General features: G+C 39.2%; 1 protein-coding gene across 10 annotated transcripts in view; it reads right to left on the bottom strand.

The window, feature by feature from the left end:
• MIDEAS (mitotic deacetylase associated SANT domain protein) overlaps nucleotides 1-14,329 on the bottom strand; it is a 67,196-nt gene that overhangs the window by 32,231 nt on the left and 20,636 nt on the right. For 8 of the 10 annotated variants that reach the window (XR_006167928.1, XR_006167930.1, XR_006167932.1 and 5 more), the window contains exons 2-3: nucleotides 9,550-9,655; nucleotides 3,671-5,357 (exon numbers count right to left, since the gene is read on the bottom strand). Coding sequence is in view for 1 of the 10 variants with exons in the window: in XM_042813306.1 (XP_042669240.1) it covers nucleotides 3,671-5,122 (1,452 nt within the window). In the remaining 9 variants the exon portion in view is untranslated. The remainder of the gene's footprint in view (nucleotides 1-3,670; nucleotides 5,358-9,549; nucleotides 9,656-14,329) is intronic. The other 2 variants (XR_006167936.1, XR_006167935.1) reach the window with 1 other exon arrangement.

The following is a 14,329-nucleotide window of genomic DNA, read 5'->3' as shown; positions in this document are numbered from 1 at the left end:
CAGATCAAGAGAGCTGGCTTCACTGGAGAGCGGATGAACTAGCTTTAGCTGGTGCACAAATAATCAAACTAACAGCTAAAAGGACTAGAATGAAGTCCCACTTCAATACTAGATTTATATTCAGAGAAGTGCAACCTCACCATCACAAGATGTCAGATCAGCCAGAGCTTGAAGCTGGAGCTCTGGACTCTCCAAGAGGCCTAAATCTAGGTGCTAAGCCTGAGTAAATAAAACTAATCAGAAAAAAGAGATTTAGGACTTCCTACCTATAAGATATTTTATTAGAGTAGCACAGTTTGCTTTATCCCATAAACAGCCCAGCAGTTTCAAAATTTGTCTGCTTCTTCACAGACTGGAGGTATCATCCTCCATTGCGTGACAATGAAACATAGAACTGATTAGTCACATTTGGCATCAACTGGCACAGACACTGCTATAGAAGGAATCCATGAGCTTTGAGGATCTCCCTTCACTCCACAATGGTGACTGGTACCCATACTGTCCCAAGAGGTTACCAACCTTGGATTTGAAGGACATCCATCATTCTGACAGATATGGCGCTCAAGACCACTACTTATAGATATTAAGGGGCACTTGCAAATTTTTGTAGCCTCTCACCTTCAGGAAAGAGAAACCAATGGAAACATCTTTCTAAAGAGATAAACAAGTCATCTACTGGAAAAAGCTGGCCAAAGAAGCAACTCACAGGTTCATACTGCTATATACGGGTCTCCATTCATCAAGGAGATCCGTGCTGATTATCACGCTATTACTGAGGACTAGTTAACTAACTGGGTATACCTCCAAAATATTCTTTCAGCAGAGATCAACAGTAGATATCTGTGCATCAGCATTAAGAGTGGTCTCTGGCTACTTGCACTGTTTAACACTATAATGTGATGGAAAACACAGGTTTTTTTGACACTGCTGCTGACAAAGGTCTCATTCTTACCAGATGACTGTGGTTTTTTTCCTCCTTGCATAGCTATCACTATTGCAAACACTCTGGTAAATACTTCATAGGTACCTGACAGACTAATGACAATTCAAAGAAGTAATGGTGATACTGATATGGGAAGAAGCACCAATTTTGACCAGTCTACAAATCTCAGATACTTCCTCTGTGATACACACAGACCTCCATAGGTCAAGAGACGTGAACTTCTTTCCTGACTGCAAGGAGGAAATTATGGCAGCTAATCACACACAATCACATTGCTTTGGCTCTGATGGGTCAACTGTGCTCCCTTTATTTTCATGTCTGGGAGGTAACCAGCAAAGCACTCTCTTCTCTGAAGACGGGAAAGATGACTTCTTCTAAGGAAAAGGGATGGGAGGAGACCTGAACAGTAGAAGAGATAAAGAAAAGGCACCTCTGAGAATTAAATGTACATAGCTCAGACAGCCTCCAATAAGATGCTTTGCTCCACAGCAGTGAGATTTCTCACATACTTATGGTTTATTTATTAGGAGGGAATACAATTGATTTTGGAGTCAAGCTATTTATTTGAATAAAACTAAATAATTTTGTAAACTGTTTGATTATGCTCACAGGTAGGCAAAAACGAATCATCAGACAAGAGACAGGCCCATCATTTGTCAAGTTGCTAGTGATTTTCAGCCAGTTCAGTATCCCTATTACAGAAGAGGTGGTAGGAGGGATGCTGGACAATTCCAACAAGTGCAACTTGTTGCATTTTCTCTTGCATAAATACTGACAGATGCACTACTGGCCTAGAGCCTTTCAGTGGATCCACAGAAATCCATCAGCCATTTTGATATTGACCATGTGTACTCCTCAAGTAATCTCTAAAAGATGTCAAATACAGCAGATACACTCAAAATGAAACACTAATACTAAGAGTTGAGATTTCACTGCAATCTGTAAGCAGCAAAAAAATATCTTAAAAAGGCAGAGTAGATGGGCAGATCTGGTGCAAAGCATCATTTATGACACTGCACATATATTTCAATACTGCTGTCTAAAATAATGTTTTCACATATACCTACTACACTGCAATGTTCAAACAACTGATTGAAATTATGAATATATCTTCTTTTATCAATAATTTAATCCTATAGCCCAATCATATGCTCTTTGCATAATCTGTACTAGGGAAGGCTTCTTGGTTGTTTCTATCAGAAAGACACTGGTAAGAGAAGACAACTCTCTTCAAAATGTTTTCTTTTTCTCTCATGTGATATCCAACCTCCTTAGAGACAAAGTTTATCAGACACAGGGTAAGAATTTTAACCTCCTTCCAAACCTCATCCTGGAAGCCTGAAGAGATCCAAACACAAAAAGCTCTTCCGCTAGTGCCTCCATGGAAGCAAACAAGCTGCTTGTTGCTACAAAGAACAAATGAGCATTTGTCAAAGTGTTTTGTCTGGTCTTTGCATTATAAATTGAAACGCACGCAGACAAGCCCTCAAGCGAGTAACTTCTTGTTTCACCTGTCAGGCCATTTTCCCAGCTGCTTAGTGAGTTTTCTCTTGCCACTGTGTTGATCAGGCTGCAGTTTGTACCAAATCAGCAGGTAAACACCTTCTTCAACCCGTGTGAGAGAAAAAGGATTCATGACAGTGACAGCCACTGGTTGCTGTACAAGATGGACTAGGTGATGGTTACTTTTCTCACTGTTTCTTACCCCAGTTCTTTTACTCAAGAAGCATATCCCTCTAAGGAAAAGACTGGGAAAAAACAGCCACAGGCAGACTAGGAAAAACAAATACCAACAGAAGGGGAAAAACTTTCCTTCCTTTTGTTATCTGATTGGTCAGCAACTTGAACAGCAAACAGCAGTAGGTAAAAGTAGTTTATGCTCTAACAGTTGTACTTCATCATTCCCTAGCAAAGCTTCCACAGAAAAAAGTGTATCTTAGCTTCTCATAAGAGGCACTCGTTGAAAGATTAGTCTAACCACACCCAAAAGAAAACTACAAAGCACACCTCGTAAACAAACAACAAAAATGCTACCACTTGTCTCTCCTGCTAATTTTGAGCCTTGCCATCTTGCCAAACTGTATATGTTCCAGTGACTGTTACACTGATGGGACACTAAAAGGATAGTAGTAGAGAATTACCTTGTCAATCAATACAATTTCTTCCCTGTTCAACTCCTACAGAAAGTCTACATGCAGACTTTGTCCTCAGATTATCAATCTGAGCAGCTGCTGCTGGACATTCTCAGAGGAAAAAAAAAGATTTTATAAGCATCACAACTTCTTTAAGGAAATTAGGCTTCCTTAGGCTTTTAATATATGGAAAATATTGAACAAGCAAGTAGCATTACGTAATTTTAGATAGCACAATTTAGAAACACCTCAACCTCTATAACTGAAAAATAGCAGGTAAGCAGTAGACATAACTTAAGAGGAGGAGAATGGTCAAAAGATATGTGAATTGTTTATATTTGTCACCCTAAATTCCAGATCAGCTTGAAGCCTAAGCAGAAAACATTTGTTTTTTGAGTACTGAACTAAAATCTCATTCAGTATTAGTGAAGTATAACTGCCCTTATGACTACAGAGCTGCCCCTACTGCACTACAGAGCTTCTTGCATTAAGAGACAATACGATCCTGCATAGTACATAAATTCCTTTGCATTTCAGCCCTCTTCTGTTGTCTAAATCAGTCCTCATACTACACTGGCTAGGACGTATGCCTTACCTTGACATTCTGAAGAGAAGCCAGCTCAACGGCTTTTTGGGCCAAAGTTAGCAAATTGGCTTCTTGAGAAACACGCCGTCTCCTTCGCGTACTCTGTATTACACCACCTCTAACACCCTGAAAGTCATTAGTTCTTGAAGTGTTTCCTTCTGCTGCTAATGTCTGTTTCTCTGCATCTCTGCCATTCTGAGCGATGGTGTGCCCGTCTGTTTCTACCTGGCATGGTTCACTGTTGGCCAGGACATCCTTCTGCCCCTGATCCATTCTCTTGGGATGTGAATAGCTGCTTTTGGTATGGGTCAGTGACTCAAGCGGCTGCTGTACCGGGACCTCTTGCTGATGTGCTTGCCAGTGATGGAGAAATAAATTGCCGGATTGTTCTTCTGCCTGCTTGGAAGCCAACACTTCTCCAGTAGATGTCATCAGGACGCCTTCTTTGGAGAGTCTCCGTGATCTTCTTGGAAAAGGAATCTGGGTCTGAGGTAGAACAGTCTGTTGGTTCTGCTCTGTTAGAGCCTTGAATAGTTCCTGGTTCCTCTCCGTTTGCTGAAACTGGTGTGCCATCATGTGATGCTGAGGTGCTGCAGCTGCAACATGAGGCTGTGCTATGGAAGTAGTTTGCTGTAGACCAAAAGCTTGTGTGGCAGCCTGTTGCTGCTGCTGAGGATAGAAATTTTCAAACAGTTGTAGCTGAGGAAGAGCTTGCTGTTTTTGTTGAGCAGTAAATGCTGGAGTGGAAGAAGCTGGAGCTTCTTGAAAGACATGCAATAATTCAGGAAGTCCTTGCTTCTGGCCTTGGTGACCAAATGCAAGCTGAAAAGGCTGTAATGGCAGACTTTGATTCTGCTGCTGCTGTTTCTGCATCTGATGAAAGGAATTCATTTGTGCTTGCTGTCTAACTAGAGCTTGCTGCTCCAGCTGAGCCTTCTGGGACATCATTTGTTGAACTGCATCTTCATACAAATCCATCTGAGACACAAATACACCTTTCTCTTGATTTCTTTTAAGGGCTTCTGGGTGACCATAGAAGCCTGGGGCACCTGCATTGGTGTGGGGTCCTTTGGGATTGCTTCCAAAAACCATACTGTGGTTCCACATTGCAGATGGAGATTGCCAGTGGGCATCACCTCTCTCTGGCAACCTGTTTCCCATTAAAGAATTCTGCCATTTGACAGCTGTTACTGGCTGGGACATCATCATTGATTCTCCCCTATCTTGACTGTAAACTGAGTTCATCAAAGCAACATTGCTGGGGGCACTCGTTAATCCTGCTGTGTGAGGAATCTCCATAGTCTGGGAGGCTGGAATATTCCCTCCATGACCATAATACTGTCCTTCTTTAAGCTGCTGCTGTGGCTCTTTTGATGACACAGTTATATCTTGCTCATTAAAATAAGTCATTCGTTTCCCAGTCCTTTTGGTTGAAGACTTTTGCTGAGCCTGAAGATTCATGATTCAGTCTATTCTTCCAACTGCACACACCGTATTTATAATACACCCATCCCTGAGGCTGGGGGAATAAAGGCACATAAATCTCTCTTTTCCATTCAGTATTAGTAATAAAGGGCAGGAAAGAAGTCCCAATGAAAGTGCCTCCACTTCCTTTTTCTTTGTGTGCTTCTCACACTTCTTTTCACTGTTATTCCTCGTCGTTCACAGGTCAGTAGGGTCCACTTAGGTATAGGTCCTGAAAGAGAGAAGCAATTGCAATGAACAAGACAATTACAGACAACTAGAACATAAACACTCATACAATAAGCAGTTATGTGCATATCTGATCTATTTTTGACGGAAACAAAGATCAGGACAGTGTGTGTAAGAAATAATAGATATGACTTTCTAGGAGAATGTAAAACAACTTAGTTTTACAAAATAGGTATCATATATTTGCATGATGCAATACCCAATTGCACACAGACTTCTGACTAATCAAGCTCTAAATGCTTTTCTCTTAAACTCTCATCTGGACAATTAGCCAGGATAATCTGAACTCAAAAACACAAAGCAAAACAAAACAAAAACCTCATGACTCACCAAAGAGAAAAATAATGTGTCAGGCCACATTTCCCAAAGACATTCAAACACACACGCACACTAAGGCTGCAGCCAAACACACAGCAAGATGCTCCAGTGAATATTTTGAAAAAAAAAATAAAATAAAATAAAATAAAATAAAAATTAAAAATAAATAAATAAAAAAAAATCAAGCAGCAGCCCATCATCCTCTACTAACTCCCCAAAATTATAGTTGCTTTCTGTCATGGTTTTGGCCAGGATAAAGTTGTGTGTATGATGCTGTGTTTTGGGTTTTTGGTGAAAACAGTGGTGATAGCACACTGATGTTTAGTTGTTGCAGAGTAGTGCTTACACAGAGAGCCAAGGACTTCTCTACTTCTCATGCTGACCTACCACAGAGAAAGCTGGGAGAAACAGGAAGTCAAGGAAAGGGCACAGCCTCAAACTGACTAGAAGGACTTTTCATACAACATGGCATTGTGCTCAACACTAACTACTGGGGAAAAGAAGGAGGAAGGAGGGAACATTCACAGTGGTGTTTGTCTTCCCAATAAAGTGACACGTGTGATGCCCTTGTTTCCTGGGAGCGGGTGAACATTCACCTGCAGATGGGAAGTAGTGAATGGATTCCTTGCTTTGTTTTGCTTGTGCACCTGGTTTTTACTTTACCTAGCAGACTCTTTATCTCAGCCCACAAATATTTCTACTTTTACCTTTCTGATTCTTTCCCATCCCACCTAGGGAGAACGAGCAAATAGCTGTGTGCTGCTGAGCTGCATGTCTGACAAGAAAAGCCACAACACTTTCCAATGTAGAACTGCCTGTCAGGCATCTACATGCTGCAGAAAAGGGCCTGCTCAACCTTTCAGATTGCTCTTTTCAAGAGCTGAAAGCAACTGCTCTTGCTCAGGTCACACTCAGGGCAAAGCAGTTCAGGGAAATCATTACAGTTGGTCCTGAACACCAGCAAACATTTTGATGTGAAGCTATAAATTTAACAGAGAAAGTCTTTCTGGATCGTGGAGCCTAGGACAATTCCAGCCTTCTTTTTCCTGAAAAAAATAAAAAAAGGTTGCCACAAATGTAGGCTTTAAAAGCCTGAGGATTTATGCCTACCATATATATATATATATTACATACATAAGTATTTCTATTAGGACACCTATAGCCTTTTAAGATCATTAGTTTTGCACTTGTAAAACTTGTTAAACCAACAACAAACAAATAACAATAGGCAAGTGTCTATTACTACCTCTTTTTTATTTATGCTTCAAGCCAGATTGTGCCAATATAATTCTGGTAGATTGTAAGATACTTTAAGATGGATTTAAGATATTAAGATATTTATTGCATTCTTTTTGCCATAAAATCAAGTTTCTTTTGATGAATGGACTTAATTCTCAGGCATCAGAGGCACAGGCATGAACAACAATTATAGCTCTGTACTTGTTCAGGGATTCTGCAAAACATCTGGGACTTTTCCACCTGAGCTGAGATGGTCATCAAGAATTGCAGGGAAAACCTTCAGTAAAGCACCATTTGCAGGTATCAGCTAAATGGCCTTAAATCTCAGAGACCTGAAAACATCAAAGAGAAACATTTTTCTTAACTGATGAAAATAGGTTTGCAAATTCACTAATACCTATTACTGAAACAGTATGCTTCATTCCAGAGTCACAGAGTGTTTTAGAAACAAATACAGAATTTGGGGACCAACTGCAGGAGAAATTTCTTCTTTCTTTATCTGACAAGGCAGTTTTTCTATTTGTACTGTATGTACTCAAGAATTTTCAAGAAAGAACAAGGCTACTTCTCATAAAAACTGCCCTTGAATTTCACAAATGCAGACAAAGCTGGTAAGATTAACACATTCCACCAAAACCTGAAATAAATCCTTTAGTCTTTCTATATAAAAAAAATAAAACAGAAGTATACAGCACACTAAAGTTCTGTGACTTGTGTTTCCTCTGACCGGATATGGCCACAGTGCAGCTTTTAGTACTATGGCAGAGTCGGTAGTGTGATGAGGAGGAAAAGACAAAGGGTTTAAATTAACTTACGCAACTTCCACCTTGGAGGCCAGGCTTGGCTCCAGTTCTAGTGGAACCATGGGCCTGTGTTTCACAGAGAAGTGACTCACTTCCTCAGTCTGTTACATAGCTGTTCCCTCCACTCCCTCCCCCTTCACCCTGGCTAGAAACCATGGACCTCTGCCACCGCATATCACAGAGCCAGGGCGTTCCTTCCTTTTCTAAGCGCAACTTCTCAGCTCATTTTCCAGTCCTCTTTCAACAGGACTAAAATAACTCTAGGAGAAATTATGGACGTGTGAGATGGAAAAAAAAAATCTTTAAAATTGTAACTAATACATCAGTGAGTGAAAACTTATTTGATGAAATCCCACTTAAAAATGTCACTGTGAGAAGAAAAAAATATTCCACAATAGGAAACTGGTTGCATGATAGCAAAAATGTACGGTGAAAACGTTGGTATATGCCTCCCAGGAGTGTTAATGTTATTCTCTCTCTTTGCTTTTTGTAGCACTGCTAGAAATTTATCAGAGCTAACAACTTCATCCCAGTACCTGATAATAACTGCAATAGTAGTTTATTTTATCTTTCTGAGATTACTACAAAGTATTTTCCCCTCAAACCAAGTAATCTTATACCAGTTTTCCATCCACTGATGTTTGTGTGCTTTTGTATCGATCAATCACATATAATTATGATAGAAACAACATCATCTTTGTGTGTATATCAGAACAAATACCACTAGCTCAAATTTAAATCTGTAACAACATTTAGAAGATCTGCTGAAACACATTTTCTACTCTTTGAAGAGGAATACAAAGATAACTACCCAAAAGCTGGCATACAACTTCAACACTTATTTTTAACTCTTAGAAAAGAAGCAAAACAAAGCAAGCAACCTACCAAACTACACACCAACCCCTGATGCTCATCTTAATAGAGATGGCTGAAGTTTGCAACCATCACCTTCAAAACTATCCAGAAGACCTTTAGCAACAGAGTTCTCCATTGTTAGGTATTGCATTTATGGGGCTCCCCAAGCCTCCATTTGCTGTGGATACTCCACTACTATATAGGGAGCCATGGGTATTACAGAGCCTAGCTCAGGCTAGTTTAGGATTACTCTTACTTAGGAAAGAGATGTAGAAAAAGTATCAGGACACATAGTTCTCAAAAAAAAAAAGTACAGAGGGAACCTAAAGTAGAGGAGGGAAGATGCATCTCTGTGTTGCACAAGAGGTTTCTAAAAATACGGTGTGCCCCTTACAAAAGTTACCTTGTCTTTCTAGAAGATTGTAATGGCTGAAGAACTGTAGTTACAGCGGTACAAAAACCAAGATAGTGAAAATTACACTCCTAGAGAAGGGTTGCATGCACTTTAAACAAAAGACAGTGAAAATTCCAACTCTCCCAACTGTGTGCAAAAATGAAGAAATTGTAATTGACAGGTCTCCAAGAGGGAGGGACTTAGTGCATTTAGTGCTTGATGATAAAATATTACAACATTGACTTTTATGATTTCTTGTAGGTCATCTTAATAATAATAGTCCACAGTTTAAGCTGAAGAGATGTTCAAGCTGCAGCATGACTATTCTGCAGGAAAGCTCACACTTGGCAGCTTCATTGGCTGAGCACAGCTAGCTCTATGACTAAGCAGGCTTCCCTCCCTGAGTTCAAGGGATGAGCTCACATTATCATCATCCCAACCAATTACCTGCACTGAGGTTTCATTTTACTCTAATTTCAGCACGAGTCATACTGAAGTAGCAAGGTGACAACACACTTCCAGGCTTAAGTGTGCTTTGGAGCAGTGAATCTCTGATGAGTTCTTACCTTCAAACAAAGCACAGTGCCAGTTCTGATACCATAATTCCCAGAAGATAATGTGTCTTTTCTCCAGATATACTGAGGTGTTATGATACTCTGCATTGCTTTTACACTGCACAGAGAAAAAGCAAAACCTAACATCAGTACACTTAGTTTTAATAACTCTAAAATTTAGCACACAACACTGTCATCAGTCACTTTCACTTTCAGGAACTCCTAACACATAAGAACAACTTCCAACTTCTTTTCAGAAAAACGCCAACTGGAGGATGTCACCTCCTTTAGTACTGCAGATATTTTTAGATTTCTAAGGTTGGGTTTAGTTTTTTTTCTGTGTGTGTGTATATGTGTGTGTGTGTGTGTGTGTGTGTGTGTGTGTGTGTGTGTGTGTGTGTGTGTTGTTAAGCTTTTTCTTCTAGATTAACAAGAATTAGACATTTTCAATGGATGCTGATGCTGATGGAATGAAAGAACATACAGTTACTTGTGGCACATTACTGAGAGAAGTTAGAGTTAGCATTTTTAGTTAAAATTTCTCTGCACTAGAGCCCTATTAAAGAAAACAAAACATATAAAATCTGTCTCTAGTTTGGGAAATATCGTCTAGAAGATTTAAACATATAATGGGATTGAAGAGGTTTCTGCCAACATGCAAGATACTGCTCTCAATTACATAATTTCAAGACAGCAGATCTGAGGAGTGCAGGACTCAGGCATTCAGAGCCCCACACTAGGCAAGTGACAGCCCTGAGGTCCCATTAATAGATTTCACTCAACAGAATGCGGCTTCTGAAGAATTGTTTAGGCTGCAACCATGCAATCACTATTTATCCTTAGCCTGGAGAGCTTCTCACAAGAAGTTTTTAATGCCATGTATTCTTCTTAAACTAATGTTAAGAGGTTATTTGATTTGATGGACATGCTGAAAACATCCCACTGTCATCACTTCTTATAGCAAGCCTTCTTTTACATCTTCATTTATTACTTTTTGTCTGTTTATGTAATGACCTCCCATCATTACTTCCTCTCTTTATTTACATGCTGTCTTCCATTAAGTACAAACATACTTCACAATTTCACATACCAAGTTTGTGACCTCACACACTGAAGTAACATTAAATATTACTGTTCAATCCATCTGTTGAGGGCTGTGCAGTCCTGTGCTTTGCTCAGTTATCTCTCACACCCCCTACACTTGGCATGATAAGCAAATTATATTGTGCAGATTCCTAATGTCTTTTGGCATTGTTTGCAGGCAATATTTTCTGACAGAGAATGGTAGAAACGACTTTGGAAAGACTGATTTCACCTCAAACCTTGAAAAAGCTAAGCAAGCAGAAAATTATAATGAATTGTGGAAAGCATTTTCTGTTTCACCACTACAATTCTAGCTTTTAAGTATTCCCATTATATATTTTTTAATGTGATAAACAAAAAACGTTCACAAGTGTTAGCTAATGTACATTTTCAGCCTTGCTCACAACAGTGAGATCTTGCAGGGAATCTGTTGAATTAGAGCAATGAGATCATTTCCCCTAAACAAAACCCTCCTGCTGCCAGCAACTCAAATTACTGACCTCCCCTTAGAAAGCTCAATTACTTAATGTTAATTAACAGATTCCAAGAATAACTGCTGCATTTAAGTCGAATGTAGCAAGCTAGCCAGTGTCCTGAAAGAGCAATCTAGCAGTCCCCCTTGAACTTGCTCATCATATAATCAAATCCAATATTTCTTAAACAGGTAAAAATCGTAACACACATTTTACCATTGAGGAACAGAGGGGAAAGAACTTACTTCCAAGATCACACAACAAACCAGGACAAAAACAGATCAAGAACAAAATATAGAATACTAGTTATCAGTCCCCCTCCATACCAAGAAGGGTAAGGAAGGTTAAGAATAGGATGAGCTACTTACATTCACCCAGTAAAGGCAAAGAAAATGGAATTCCTCCAGTGCAATAGCAGGACAGAAATAATTCAGTGAGTGGGTTTTGTTGCTGTTTGTTTTGTTGTTTTTTTTTGTGTTTTTTTTTTGTTTTGTTTTGTTAGTTTGGTTGGTTTTTAATGTTTTTAAATGACTGGAGATTTATGGCATATAAGAAACAAGAACTTTTTCCAGCAAACACAAATTGGCCTCTATCAAACTGCCACAAATTGCAACAGTCTTGGGTAAGAACCAAGGAAGTGATGAAAATATGGGACAGTTTTTGTGTTTGGTAGAGGATTTGCAAAGCTTTTGCACAGCTTGTCCATGTCCTATGCATATGAAAACAGCTTCAATCTCTCTCTCAGAAGCCTCTCCCACACATGTACTTTGTCACATTTTCTTTCAGACAACAGCATCAGAATTCCTACAGATTGTTTGCAGCCTCCCACTCACCACCTTCAGACACCTTCAGCTGGAAGGGTAACAGCACAGCTTTCCTACAGATTGCCCTAGGAGGGAGCAAGGGAAAGTAGAAAATAGACCTTGCTTGTAAACTCAATACAGCAAAGTATAGCAATCTACCTGATAGATACAGGGAGGAAAAGGCTGAAAGCAACAGAGTAACAAGAAAGCTAGTTCAAGAAAGCCAAAAAGGTAAATGGAGAAAGATGGTTTTATGTCCCCTTCAGTGTGCTTTATACAGTAGGGCATTTTCCACAGATGACTGGAAAGCCTGTCCCTACAGTGAAAGGCATGTTTTCCAGGAGTCTAGCACCACAGAAGAGCAGCAACTGAAGCTCAAAGTGCACAAGCAAAACCAACCAATTGAACAGTCTCCAGTTTAAAAGATGACAGCAATAAGCCAAGTACCAATTACTCCATCCTTCCTGATAAGAGACTAATCTAAAGAACTGTAATAGATGGAAGTCCTGAAAATCAATATTGCCCTGGGAAATGGGAAGGCTTACTTGTTCAAACATAATAGTATAGCAAAAAAATGAATGCTTTACAGCTTGCCCTTAACTGGGACCAAGGGATCAAAGGAAAATGGCTTCACAGACAGACAATAACAAAAAGGAAAAAAATAATCCAGGGAGCTTGAGAATTTTCACCATTGCTTGAAGGTGTCTGCCTGGGACTAGCACAAACATGCCCAAACGAATAGACATGCTGAAGCCTTCCATGGACAATGCAAGTTTTCATGTAATTGGTCCATTTCTATTGCAGAGGAAGGTGAAAGCTGTGACCAACTTCCTCTGGCACAGCACAGTTAAAATGACTTTGCTAGTATTTCCACTTTCCCGTTATCAGAGGCTGGGAACTGATAAATATACATTAAATCAGTCAGCAGGCATTCAGAAGTGAAATCCATTAGCTTTGTGACATGAAGCAGAGGAGAGAATGGCTGTACTGAAGGAAGATCAGGTAGCAGGTATTACACCACCTTATGTGATGAACTGCTGATGCTATTTACACCATCCCAGACACAGCATCATAAGTTAATTACCTGCAGTGAATGAAACAATGCAAAATGTATAATTGCCACATTTTTGGGGAAAAATGCACACGTTTAAGAAGAAGGTACTAACTACACCAAACCAAGGAGAAATACAAATCCTACTAAAGTAAAACATTCTAGTCTATTGCACTAAAGCGTGGTAGAGATTTGGAGAGGCAGTGAAAACAAGTTCTCAGGAACATTATTTCATTGAGCAGCCTTTCCTTTATGTTTGAATGTTCCTAAAGTTCACATTCTGAATATATTTTGGCCTACCACTTACACATAAGGACATAATTTTCCACTCTCCAACTAAGCGTATTGATGTGTTCAGCTGCACAGTATGCTACAGAGAAGAACGTAATTGATTTTAATTACGAGGTTTTGAAGCACCATGGATGCATCTCAAAAAGAAATTTTCAGATAACAGTTATATTAGGAGGGAGTTCTGCATCTTCAAGGAACCTGATAAAAATAACCCATGGTTTGGGTTGCCCTCCTCAGTACAAGCTATAAACTCTGCACAAGTTTTGGAGGATTGTTTTTCAATCTCTGTGATTTTCCATGTAGTTTTGTTTTAAGAAGATAAAAAAGATATATACAAAAAAGCATTACAAAGAAAATATCTATTAAAAGCTGGTTATTATTTTGTCCTTACGGGCATACACAAACAGCTCCACCAGATCCAAATCACATGGATGAGGAAAGACAACTATTAAAGAAACAGAGCAGAGTTCTAAAACTTAATAGATGTAAAACTTAAAGTATGAAAGGGAAAAAAAAAATCTGATCTACTTTTAAAGGAATTGACAATGTTGTTTCTAGCAGCTCTTGAAAAGGAATTACACTGAATACAAATCAGTTTCTCAATTTAATTTATCCAAGCAAAAGTTGCACTGCTATTTCCAAAACAACAGAAGTTTTGCCCAACACTCACCTTGAGAAAACTAAAGATCCATGATTTGCAGCAGACTCTTAGCTGTCATCTTGCATTGTAATGACACTTGGAAAGAACTATCAGAAAGAGACAGCCACATAAACCAGACTTTTATAAACAAGAATGCAGGAAAGCCCTTCTTTACAAATGGCTTTAAAACACAGTGCAGAATTACACTTTAACAAAATATATACAGAGCACATTCTAAAATTAGTTAATATTTATAAACTGTACTGAAGTTTGGAATATTAATTATAATCCATCATCATGACAAATACCATGACCTGAATACTTCAAGCAGACTCAGAGAGCAGAGAGAGCAATTAAGGAATAGGAACCACTGCTTCCAGTCTTTGTAAAGTTACAGGAACGTCCTATGCTTTCCCACTGGAAACGGGTTAATTGTTCTTCTAATTGTAAG

The sequence above is a fragment of the Centrocercus urophasianus genome, unplaced genomic scaffold (assembly GCF_019232065.1).
Source record: "Centrocercus urophasianus isolate 14NV4802_14NV808 unplaced genomic scaffold, USGS_Curo_1.0 seq_14, whole genome shotgun sequence".
NCBI classification, from domain to species: domain Eukaryota; kingdom Metazoa; phylum Chordata; class Aves; order Galliformes; family Phasianidae; genus Centrocercus; species Centrocercus urophasianus.
The sequence above is the reverse complement of the archived record's forward strand: the minus strand, read 5'-3'. Positions and strand labels throughout refer to the sequence as shown.